The sequence below is a fragment of the Castor canadensis genome, chromosome 7 (assembly GCF_047511655.1).
Source record: "Castor canadensis chromosome 7, mCasCan1.hap1v2, whole genome shotgun sequence".
Classification (NCBI taxonomy): Eukaryota; Metazoa; Chordata; class Mammalia; order Rodentia; family Castoridae; genus Castor; species Castor canadensis.
In genome coordinates, this window is record NC_133392.1 from 1,465,477 (window position 1) to 1,478,607 (window position 13,131).

A 13,131-nucleotide genomic window follows, 5' to 3' on the forward strand; every position below is an offset into this window, starting at 1 on the left:
CAAATCAATGACCTAATGATACATCTCAAACTCCTAGAAAAACAAGAACAAGCAAATCCCAAAACAAATAGAAGGAGAGAAATAATAAAAATAAGAGCTGAAATCAACGAAATAGAAACCAAAAAAACCATACAAAGAATTAATGAAACAAAAAGTTGGTTCTTTGAAAAAATAAACAAGATCGATAGACCCCTGGCAAACCTGACTAAAATGAGGAGAGAAAAAACCCAAATTAGTAGAATCAGGAATGCAAAAGGGGAGATAACAACAAACACCATGGAAGTCCAGGAAATCATCAGAGACTACTTTGAGAACCTATATTCAAATAAATTTGAAAATCTAAAAGAAATGGACAGATTTCTAGATACATATGATCATCCAAAACTGAACCAAGAGGAAATTAATCACCTGAATAGACCTATAACACAAAATGAAATTGAAGCAGCAATCAAGAGTCTCCCCAAAAAGAAAAGTCCAGGACCTGATGGATTCTCTGCTGAATTCTATCAGACCTTTAAAGAAGAACTGATACCAACCCTCCTTAAACTGTTCCATGAAATAGAAAGGGAAGGAAAACTGCCAAACACATTTTATGAAGCCACTATTACACTTATCCCAAAACCAGGCAAAGACACCTCCAAAAAGGAGAACTATAGGCCAATCTCCTTAATGAACATTGATGCAAAAATCCTCAACAAAATAATGGCAAATCGAATTCAGCAACACATCAAAAAGATTATTCACCACGACCAGGTAGGCTTCATCCCAGGGATGCAGGGGTGGTTCAACATACGAAAATCAATAAACGTAATAAACCACATTAACAGAAGCAAAGACAAAAACCACTTGATCATCTCAATAGATGCAGAAAAAGCCTTTGATAAGATCCAACATCATTTCATGATAAAAGCTCTAAGAAAACTAGGAATAGAAGGAAAGTTCCTCGACATTATAAAAGCTATATATGACAAACCTACAGCCAGCATTATACTTAACGGAGAAAAATTAAAACCATTCCCTCTAAAATCAGGAACCAGACAAGGATGCCCACTATCTCCACTCCTATTCAACATAGTACTGGAATTCCTAGCCAGAGCAATTAGGCAAGAAGAAGGAATAAAAGGAATACAAATAGGTAAAGAAACTGTCAAAATATCCCTATTTGCAGACAACATGATCCTATACCTTAAAGACCCAAAAAACTCTACTCAGAAGCTTCTAGACATCATCAATAGCTACAGCAAGGTAGCAGGATATAAAATCAACATAGAAAAATCATTAGCATTTCTATACACTAACAATGAGCAAACGGAAAAAGAATGTATGAAAACAATTCCATTTACAATAGCCTCAAAAAAAATCAAATACCTAGGTGTAAACCTAACAAAAGATGTGAAAGACCTCTACAAGGAAAACTATACACTTCTGAAGAAAGAGATTGAGGAAGACTATAGAAAGTGGAGAGATCTCCCATGCTCATGGATTGGTAGAATCAACATAGTAAAAATGTCTATACTCCCAAAAGTAATCTACATGTTTAATGCAATTCCCATCAAAATTCCAATGACATTCATCAAAGAGATTGAAAAATCTACTGTTAAATTTATATGGAAACACAAGAGGCCACGAATAGCCAAGGCAATACTCAGTCAAAAGAACAATGCAGGAGGTATCACAATACCTGACTTCAAACTGTATTACAAAGCAATAATAATAAAAACAGCATGGTACTGGCACAAAAACAGACATGAAGACCAGTGGAACAGAATAGAGGATCCAGATATGAAGCCACACAACTATAACCAACTTGTCTTTAGCAAAGGAGCTAAAAATATACGATGGAGAAATAGCAGCCTCTTCAACAAAAACTGCTGGGAAAACTGGTTAGCAGTCTGCAAAAAACTGAAACTAGATCCATGTATATCACCCTATACCAAGATTAACTCAAAATGGATCAAGGATCTTAATATCAGACCCCAAACTCTTAAGTTGATACAGGAAAGAGTAGGAAATACTCTGGAGTTAGTAGGTATAGGTAAGAACTTTCTCAATGAAACCCCAGCAGCACAGCAGCTAAGAGATAGCATAGATAAATGGGACCTCATAAAACTAAAAAGCTTCTGTTCATCAAAAGAAATGGTCTCTAAACTGAAGAGAACACCCACAGAGTGGGAGAAAATATTTGCCAACTATACATCAGACAAAGGACTGATAACCAGAATATACAGGGAACTTAAAAAACTAAATTCTCCCAAAACTAATGAACCAATAAAGAAATGGGCAGGTGAACTAAACAGAACTTTCTCAAAAGAAGAAATTCAAATGGCCAGAAAACACATGAAAAAATGCTCACCATCTCTAGCAATAAAGGAAATGCAAATTAAAACCACACTAAGATTCCACCTCACCCCTGTTAGAATAGCCATCATCAGCAACACCACCAACAACAGGTGTTGGCGAGGATGCGGGGAAAAAGGAACCCTCTTACACTGTTGGTGGGAATGTAGACTAGTACAACCACTCTGGAAAAAAATTTGGATGCTACTTAAAAAGCTGGACATCGATCTACCATTTGATCCAGCAATACCACTCTTGGGGATATACCCAAAAGACTGTTACTCCAGAGGCACCTGCACATCCATGTTTATTCACAATAGCCAAGTTATGGAAACAGCCAAGATGCCCCAGCACTGACGAATGGATTAAGAAAATGTGGTATCTATACACAATGGAATTTTATGCAGCCATGAAGAAGAATGAAATGTTATCATTCGCTGGTAAATGGATGGAATTGGAGAACATCATTCTGAGTGAGGTTAGCCTGGCTCAAAAGACCAAAAATCGTATGTTCTCCCTCATATGTGGACATTAGATCAAGGGCAAACACAACAAGGGGATTGGACTATGAGCACATGATAAAAGCGAGAACACACAAGGGAGGGGTGAGGATAGGTAAGACACCTAAAAAACTAGCTAGCATTTGTTGCCCTTAATGCAGAGAAACTAAAGCAGATACCTTAAAGCAACTGAGGCCAATAGGAAAAGGAGACCAGGAACTAGAGAAAAGGTTAGATCAAGAAGAATTAACCTAGAAGGTAACACCCACGCACAGGAAATCAATGTGAGTCAATGCCCTGTATAGCTATCCTTATCTCAACCAGCAAAACCCCTTGTTCCTTCCTATTATTGCTTATACTCTCTCTACAACAAAATTAGAGATAAGGGCAAAATAGTTTCTGCTGGGTATTGAGGGGGGTAGCGGGAGGGGGCGGAGTGGGTGGTAAGGGAGGGGGTGGGGGCAGGGGGGAGAAATAAACCAAGCCTTGTATGCACATATGAATAATAAAAGAAAAATGAAAAAAAAAAATAAAGGATAGATTAGAGTGGGCCCTGAACACAATGTAATAGAAGAGAAGGAAACCACAGGAAGAAAGGGGTAGAAACTGGAATGATGTGGCTACAAGACAGGGGATGCTGGAAGCCCCCAGAGGCTGCCCAGGGGAAAGAGCAGACCCTCCCCAGAACCCCTGGAGGGAACATGACCCACTCATACCTTGATTTTGGACTTGTGGCCATCAGAACCACAAGAGTATAGAATGCATGGCCTGAAGCAACTATGGCATTTTGTTACTAACATAGGCAGCGTTGCTTGCCTTGGAGCCCTGAGGTCCAGCATGACAGGAGACCCAGGGATGGAGAGCTGTCTAGGGAGGCCACCTTGAGCAGTGAAGATGGTAGACTGGGGGACCCAGCCTGACATGGCCCCACAAACACTTGTCCATTCTCCCTCCCCTCCCAACCCCATCGGATGGAGGGCGTCAGGGGTCAGGGTAGGGTGAGCCTGACCTTAGAAAGCTCATCAATGAGGCTCTGCTGCTCCAGAATCTGGAGCTTCAGGAAGTCAATTTCTCTCTCGTCTTGACTTTGGTCAAGGTCATTTAAGGAGCTGGGTCTCCGGATGATCCCGGCTCTCTGCCTCTGAAACACCAAATAATAGTGGATTTTATAGTCAGACTGGACAGTGCGAGCTGGGCCTCCCCCGTACTCTGCACAAGAAGCTCACAGGCCCCTAGTCTGCAGGCCAGGACCACTCTGCTCAGGCCTTGGAGCAGCCAGCTGCAGATGCCCCTGGCCCCCTGGGCAGATACCCTGGATCCCTCTGCTGTAAATGCCCCTGATCCCCTGCTGCAGATTCCCCTCACCCCCTGGTGCAGATGCTCTGGGCTCCCTGCTAGGTACTCCATGCCAGCCCTGCTCCCTTTCCTCTGTCCCTCTCCACAGCCAGGGTTCCAGGACCTCTTGCTACATTCACCTGGGATTTTCAGAGCTGGGAGCTCACTTGTCCAAGCCCTTAATGTTAGAGGTGGCAGAGGGAGGGGATGCGTGATTGGCTTCATGACCTCTTGCTCTTTTCAGGCTCCACCAGCAACTCCCATGCCTCTCCTTCCTGTGTTTGGTCCTCATCTGAGGCATCTCTCCTAAGAGCTGTCTCTTCTCTGTTCCTCCTCCACAAATGCACATGAGACCACACCTTGAGCAGAAAGCCCAAGTGCCTGAACCCAGCTGGAGGCTTATCACATTGTTCGATCACATGGGGAGTGGCAAGGCCATTGCTGGCCAGGCTGAGCTCAGGTCCCTGCTTCCGGGGACCTGGCAGGGCTTACCATTTCCATGTTCTCCTGGGTGACGAATTTCAGTTTGCTTTCTATGCGCCGTAAAGTGTGAGACAGGTCTTCATTTTTCCGAGTGAGGCGTTTGTTTTTATCCAGCAATGGTTTATACTGACTTTCAGCTTCTCTTAAACGTTTTAACTGAAAGAAAAGTTAGTTATGTAGCATGAGTTTCTTTGAGTGACAGAAAACCAAAATACAGAGCCAATAAATTGACCAGACAAAGCTCTGTGTTCACAGAGCATTGGTTTCAGGACACACAAAGGACCCCAAAATACGAGACGCTTAAGTTCCTTTTATATAAAGCGGGGTAATGTTTGCATAGAACTTATGTACATATGCACCAAGTCATTTTTGGATTGCTTTTACTACTGGATACAAAGTAAATGCTATGTAAATATAGTTGTTACATGATTCTGTTTAGGGAATAATGACAAGAAAGAAATGCGCCTGCACATGTTCAGTACAGATGCAAATGTATATATATATATATATATATATATATACACACACACACACACATTTGCCAGGCATGGTGGTACATGCCTGAAATCCTAGCACTCAGGAGACAGAGGTAGGAGGACTAAGAGTTTCAGGACAGCTTGGGATTCATAGGGAGTTCCAGGGAAGTCTGAGTTATAAGACCAACTGTGGAAAATGACTGGTTTTGCAAAGATGAAGGGCAGGTTTAGGCCCCACATTCTTACTGCTCTCCATCTGCCCAGAGCCCCACTGAGTGGGAGGCTTCCAGGGAGATGAGTCTTATCTGTAGACAGGGATGAGGCTGAAGGCCAGAAGTCCGGGCCAATGCTCTGTTCACTAACAGGAGCTGTAGTAAAACCACCCAGCCACTCTGAGCAGCACACTCACCTTCTAGGAGCTCGAGTCACCAGGACATCTCAGTGACTGTGAAGACTAACAGTGAGCGTTCCACTGAAGAGCAGTGTCCTCATACATCCCAGGTTAGGTGCAAAATCCAGGGTAGTTTTGGTTTGGTAGTACAGCATGGGGACCAATCAGCATGTGGGGGCCAAATCTGGCCCCCAGCTGTTTTTGTTTATAAAGTTTTATTGGGACATGGCCAAGAGGTTCAGATACAAGGTCTATGAAACCCCAAAGCCCCACCTGCCACTCACCAGCTCGTTCCTTTCTTCTGACAGCAAGGCGTTGCGGTCTTCCAGTTTACGAATGATGGCACTCAATTCTGCAATTTTAAGTTGGAAGCGCCGAGCATCCTTTTCATCCAACTGCTGTTCCTAAAACAAATATCAACTGCAAATAACTGTTCCTAGATGCTGGCACATAAAAATCCAACTCCTATGGAAACCCAACACCTCTGCATTGCAACTGTCTTTGTTTCCAAGTGGCTGCTGGCGGTGTGGCCCCTCCTTGCCTGAAGCCCATGCACCGCAAACTTTGTGATGGGGCAGCACCGAAGCAGAAATGTGTGAAGTATGCAAATGGGGAAGGCAGGGGCGTGCAAGTGCGGGAGCTTGGGTGAGGACCAGCTGCATGCTTCCTCGCAGCCATTGCCAAGCTGCACCTGTCAGATGGGCCTCCCCTACCTGCCCGGTGGCAAGTCATTTTATAGGATGAGCACAAGAAAAGATACTCGCTGCCCACTTTCTAAAGTTGCTTTCGTGCTTCCTGAAGTTGAGTTTCTAAAAGGTCACTTTTGGAGTCAGGGGAACAGCATTAAAAGTCAGTGAAAACATTCTAAACCAGGTCTGGACTTTGGAATTAATGCAGAAGTCTACACAGCACCAGGGGGAGAGGCTGGTTCTAACTCAGCTAAGCTCTTAGGAAAGCCATCACAAATGCTGTTCTCTGCTCTCGCAAAGTCACTGGTCCAGGACTGGCTCAGCTCAAAGTTTTGTCCTTGAATCAAACAAAAGGGTGTCCAGGAAGGAACTGGATACGGCTCTAGTTCCTCATTCAATGGGTGCAGGAGAGGCTGTGACTGAAGACCCAGAGGGATGGCATCGAGAGTCCCCCAGGACATCACAGACCACCACAGAGGAATCTGAATGAGAAGCGGCAATGAGATGGATGGACTTGCAGCCATGTGACTGCTGGCTGCCCCATGCTGTCATTGGCAGCCGAAAGAGCAGGAGGTGGCGTAGACACATGGAAAGCAGGTAGGAGGGTGTCCGGTGATAGGAGTGCCAGAAATGATCGCATGGGAGGGAAGCAAGCCAGAGACACAGGCGAGAAGAGAGCCAGAGCTCATGTCCTTCTCCATCAGCCAGGGCAGGAGACACTGCCAGCAAGAGCCAGGACCCTGGGGCAACAAGGCCTTGCTTGTGCTGTGTGTGAGGAAGGAGGGCACCAGTCCATCAGCCCACGTGGCCAGTGCCAGATAAGCCAAGGGCTGGTTGGAGGGCACTGGGGCGTGACTTGGGCTCTGGACTTTCCAGGGAGCACCCACCAAGGGTCAGCTGTGCAGCCACATGGCGCTGCTGCGTGTCTGTGACTCGGGGTGGGCCGGGTGAGGCCTGGGGGTGCTTACAGGGCTTCCTGAGTGGTCTGAGGCGTCTCCTGCACCGCTTGCATAAGGAAGTTCCCGTCTGGGGCTGCCCGGGTGCCGCTCAGCCTCTCTGGCCTGGGAAAGCTGCTCATCTAGAGCCTCTTTCTGGAGCTGCAGTTTCTGGGTATGCCCGGCTTGAATCCCTAACTCTCTCTCCAGCACGAAGACTGCTCTGTCTTTAAATTTTATCTCCTCCATCTACAAGGAGAACAGAACACAATCACACAGGCAGACAGGGTACAGATCTGCAATTACCATAGAAACGGGCAGAGTGGCAACACGAGGAGTCCCCCTGTCAGCAGCACTGCCAACATCTTGGACTCTGGGACCAGAAGCAAAAGCAGACTGTCCCAGATGTGAGCCAGGCAGCCCATGCCCCAGGCTGCTGTATGATGCACTGGCCGTGGGCCACCCTGGGCTTAGCCAGCTCATCTGGGGCTGGTACCAGCTGAGGGCTATCTCCTGCCAGTCCCCAGCCTCTGAGTGCCTCTGCACTGGCAGCCTGGGTTGCACAGCAAGATGTCCCCTCTTCAGCTGTACTGTGATAGGCATTACCTGGCAGGGTGGAAAGAAGCCACCTGTAGCTCCTGCCTCCTGCTGTGCACTGGGCAGAGCAAGGGGAGCTCCGTTTTATCCACAGCTGACCATAGTAGGGCATGATGGGTAAGATTCTTTTTTGGGGCAAGCAGTAGGTGAAGTGGTGAACAGGAGCCCTGGCCTGGCTCTAAGAGGCAGCCACAAAGCTGGAGAGCTGCACGGCTGCTTTTGGGCACAGCTGCATAGCTTATGCATCTTGCTGCCAGCTGAGGCTTCCTGTGTGTGGGGAGGGCAGGGGAGGGACACCTGGACAGGCAGGCTCCAGGAGAAAGACACCCAGCTTGTCTGATCCACCTGGGCCACTGCAAGCCAGCCAGGCTGGTGGCTGTGATGGAGGGGTCCCCAGCCCTCTCCACCATCTTTAAAGAACACTGTGCTTTGTGCTGAATCTAATAGCATCAAGAAGCCCTCTGGATACAGCTGCCATTCTTACCCTGGGCCTTTCGCCTGGCTGTCCCAGGCAAATGCTTGACCCGAGGCAGACCTGCATGCAGTGGTGTTATAAAAAGCATTAGATTTATAAGAGGACATTGTCTTTGGGGATGAACAACTCAGTACAAAACATGCTTTCAAATGGCACGGCAGAGCACCTTGCTGCTTTGCTTGCTGTCTGAGGTTAAAAGAAGCCACTAAGCCAGCCACCTGCTGAAGTTAGCTTGGAATATGAGAGATGAGATGTCTAATTAGCCCAGATCACAAATTCTAGGCAAGCAGAACAGAATAAAAGAAACCTTAATTGCTAAATTCCCATGTACTAGAGCACACAGCACTGTTGGAAGAGGCAGCAGTCAATTAGTGAAACAAAGCAGCTGGTGAAAATAATCCGTGGTCTGGCTCTCACACACAGACATCATTTCTCTTCCTCCAGGAAACAGAAGGCAAAGCCTCTGCACAGCTTCTCAGGCTGCACAAGCAGGCTAGACCTGCCTGTGAGGTCATTAGACAGGAAGTGGACGACCTGAACCCCCACCAAGGAAATGCAGGGACAGAGCTATCACACAAGCCAGGACCCTCAGCAAGGGTCAAATGACCCCTTCTTAGAGGGGTCTCCCAAACCCATAGGTCTCTCAGATGAGATTGCTTAGCCGCATCACAATTGGAGGATTGCGTCCGCCAATCTTGACGGTCAGGCTCCGAGGCCTCTGTGTGACAGAGTACATCTGCAGGATGTTAGACCCTACCCAGATTAGGGTGATTCGTGGAGCTGGGTGGCCCCTCCCTTACAGTGGGCTGTTTTCAACTTGGTGCACATATTTAAGCACTGCTAATGGGATGGGCCAGGAAGCCATGGCAGGCAGCATGGGATGAGGTGCTCCCTGTACACAAGCAGACCCACACTGCAAGTGGACTCCCTTCCTGGGAGGAGGATTGGCCAAGCAAGCATCCCTTGTGCTATCACAGGCTAGAGACTCTGATGTGCTGGCCATAGTGTTTGTGGGCTGTGGCTGGCCTTTCTTGTCCCCTGGGGTTGTGAAATCCACAGGGTGGTGCCCTGTCTCAAACCTCCCACACCCAGGCCCAGAGCTGGGTGAACAGCCCTCTTGGTGAGCCTGGATTGAGGAATTTCTAGGACAGGACTTCCAAAGCTGAAACAGGAGTCCTGTTAAGCAGGACTAATGGGTCACCTCACTGCCACTACCTCTCCTGGACAACTTCAAAGGCTTTCAAAGACTTCCCAATGTCCTCTCCTGCACCTGCCCACTCTGTCACCTTACAACCACCACAGTACACTTTCACAAAAGAGATCAGATATCCTGGTTCCCATGCTGAAACACCCTCCTCAGGAACAACAGTCCTTACTGGAACCCTCTAGTGGCTGCATAAGTTCCCTCTGCCACTTCTGGAACTCCGTCTGGCTCTCACTGCCCTCCACTTCCATATACTTGACCAAATCAAGGTCTATTAGGTTGGTGGGTCTTCGGGCAAGGGGTGGGCAGGAGGCTACTGAGGCTGGGTGGATCATTCCTTGCCCAGGAGAAACAATACCTCTTCACCCTGTCTCACAGAACATGGCCAAAACAGTGCTTCTCTGTGGGGGGCCTGGGCAGCTCAGCATCAAAGCCATCCTGGGCCTGTCAACAGGCAGACCCCCTCACACACACACAGACCTAGAGCCTCCAGGATGGAGCCTGGGGGCCTGTACTTTATGAGCTCCACTGGTGATTGTGAAGCACACTGGCATGGCCTGGCACTGTCCTGTGGTACTGAAGACCACTGCACACATGCACTTCACAGGGTATATCTTCAACCGTGGTGTGGTCACCAATCTGGGCTGACCATGCCTGGTGCAGCAGACAAGGCATCTGGCACAGGCCTTGGTAGAGAGCCTGTTACCCACAGCAAGTATCCTTACAGGATGAGCATCCTGGTCCTACAGAGGCCTCATAACCCAGGCAGTGCCCTCACCTTTGAGAAAGGTCACTCACACCATTTGTCTTCTCCCAGAAGTCTGTATCTCAGGGGACTCTCCCTGCTTATAAGCACTGCAGGTGACCTGAACACACACTTTGCCTCACATATCAGGGAAGGCCCCTGCTCACCGGCAGGTGTGTTGCAGACAAGGAAGAAAATGATGTGTTTTCTAGGGCTGGGGTTATTTTCTTAGAAGAAGGGTCCTAGAAGGGCCTAGTGAGGTGGCAAGAGGAGGAAGGAGCCCCATTTCCCAGCTCCTAAAGGCAGAGAATTGGGGGGGTGGGGAGGAAGAACATCCAGGCAGGGAAGAGAGCCTGCTACTACCCAACATGAGAACCAGCACGTGGAGCCCATGGAGGGGTTGGCTGAGAAGTCTCAGGTGAGGGTGCCAGAATAAGCAGATACCTCAGTCCCACTCATCCTCAGATGGGTGTGAGGGTTGACGTAAAAAGGGAAATATGACATTTTAGCCAAGCACATGAGCGCCAGACCCCCAATATCCCAGAGAAACGCTAGGATGCATTCTGAAAACATGCACGCAACACTTTGCATGTCTGAAAATCAACTCCTGAGAATTTCTGCTATAGGTAGAGCACCCAGGTCGCTGGGATGATCTGCTAACATGATGAAAATAGCAGCTCCCAAGCCTGGCCTCACATGGGAATCACCTAAGCTTTTTAAAAATACCAATACCCAGAAACTTCTAGCTCCATACATGATGGAGTGGTTGGCACTTGGCACTAGACTCACCCTCGTGTACTAAGCAACCCTGGACAGTAAACAGATGCACAGTGCCATGTGGGAGGATGGAGACAAGGAAAGGACATTAGAAGATCCAACCCCCTGGCTTTCCCTCAAGGGCACTCAGCCTCTCCCCCAGGAAGCAGAACTGGGCAGAAAGTGGAAGTATCAGACTGGAGACGTGGCTCCAGTGGAGGAGCGCCTGCCTAGCAAGGCACAAGGGCCTGAGTGCAAACCCCAGTATTGACAAAAGATAGAAATCTCTTGGAAAGGAACCAAGATAAGAATTTGGGGCTGCCAGGACAGCTGAGACCTACAGAACTGGTCTGGGGGCCAGGGAGTGACAGAAAAGGAGCTGCAATGTGTGTGAGACTCCAGGGACCCCAGGAGCAGCTCCTGAAGATCCACAGTGTGAGCAGAAAGGTAGGTGGAGCCACAGTGCTGGGCAACATTCAGTTCAAGGCCAGACAGACCAGAGCTTGGTGAGCACTCTAGGCATTCGGTTGAGACCCTTAAAAGGCCACTCTAGAGCCAGAACCATGTCCTATGTGTAAACAGTCCACACTAGCAGAAGAGAGGACAAAGTAGACCCACCCTAAAAGCCTGCAACCAAACCTCAAAAGGATCCAGGTGGTCTGCTGCTATTTTGATGATCTATCAGAATAAAACTTAACATCCTGTGGAGACAACAGAATGCAGACTGCTACAACACATCACCCACAGTGCAAGAATGTATCAAAACCAAGGAGAGGTGAAGCCACGGAAAAGCAGCAACAATGAAGACAACATAGTCAGTAAAAGCAGACATAGAGATGACTGCAGTTTGCTGATAAGAATTTACAGACAGTAAAAACAGACCCACGGATGATTGGAACATTGAAGTTAACAGCTAAGAACTTTACAAATAACGCTGATCATACCCTAAAAATAATAGTATGATTAGTCCATTAAATATTTTTTCACTTAGGTGGAAAGTGAGTAAAAATGTAGTAATTCAGGTGGTAATAGTTCCAGTGGCAGTGTGCCTGCCTAGCAAGCATGAGGTCCTGAGTTCAAACCATGATACTGCCAAAAAAAGAAAAGAAATTCAAACCCCAGTACTACCACATAGATAAATAAATAAAAATGCAGTAATTCAAGTGAGAATTAGAATCTATTTTTAAAAAATTAGCTGGGCACAGGTGCCTCATAATCCTTGCTAATAGGGAGGCTGAGATTGGGAAGATCAAGGTTTAAACTAGCCCAGGCAAATAGTTTTAAAGACTCCATTTCTAAAATAACCAGAGCAAAATGAACTGGAGGTGTTGGCTGAAGCAGTAGAGAACTTGCTTGCAAGTGCAAACCTCTGAGTTCAAACCTCAGTCCCACACCCCCCCTCCAAAAAAAAGAATTAGGTACACCTAAATTTCAGCATATAAAATCTAAAATTGTGAATTCATTAGAAAGGTTTAAAAGCACACTGAACACAAACCCAAAATAAAACAATAGAAAATATCCAAGAGGCACAGGAGGGAAAAGAAGTATAAAAGTAAAAACAAATAGTTTGAGATGTGGGATGGGAGGTATAGTTAAAATGTTCAACAAACTTGTGATTGGAGTCTTAGAAGGGAAGGAGAAATATTTGGCTAAATAATGTTCAAGACTTTCCCAAACTCAATGAAGACATCACTTTAAATTTAAGAAGTTTGGCTGGACCCAAGATAGATGGATGATGATAAACAGATAGATAGACAGATAGATAGATGTAGAGAGATGATAGATTGATAGATGATAGATAGATAAATAGACAGACAAGGGAAACACACCAAGATGCATCGGGTGAAGTTGTTGAAGACCAAAGATGAAAGACTATCTTAAAGGCAGACAGGGAAAAGACACATTATCTCTGGGGACAGCTGTAAGAGTGATGCTGGCTTCTCAATGGACACTACTGAAAATCAGAAGGCACTGAAATGACATCTTTTGTGTGCCAAAAGAAAATCTAGACAACTTGGAGTTCTAGGTTCAATGAATATATCCTTTAAAAAGAGAGGCAAGTAAAGATGTCTTATACAAGCAGAAGTTGAGCAAATCCTGTCAGCAGAGCCACACTGCAAAGAATTTAAAGAAAGTGGTTCAGTCTGAGACAAAATCCCAGGTGAAGGATGGGAAGGGTAACAGCCAAATAAACACCAAAGACTACAG

General features: G+C 46.7%; 1 protein-coding gene across 1 annotated transcript in view; it reads right to left on the reverse strand.

The window, feature by feature from the left end:
• Jakmip3 (Janus kinase and microtubule interacting protein 3) overlaps positions 1-13,131 on the reverse strand; it is a 131,747-nt gene that overhangs the window by 43,160 nt on the left and 75,456 nt on the right. The window contains 4 exon segments of the mRNA XM_074078032.1: positions 3,847-3,978; positions 4,665-4,811; positions 5,807-5,926; positions 7,180-7,395. Coding sequence (XP_073934133.1) covers positions 3,847-3,978; positions 4,665-4,811; positions 5,807-5,926; positions 7,180-7,395 — 615 coding nt within the window.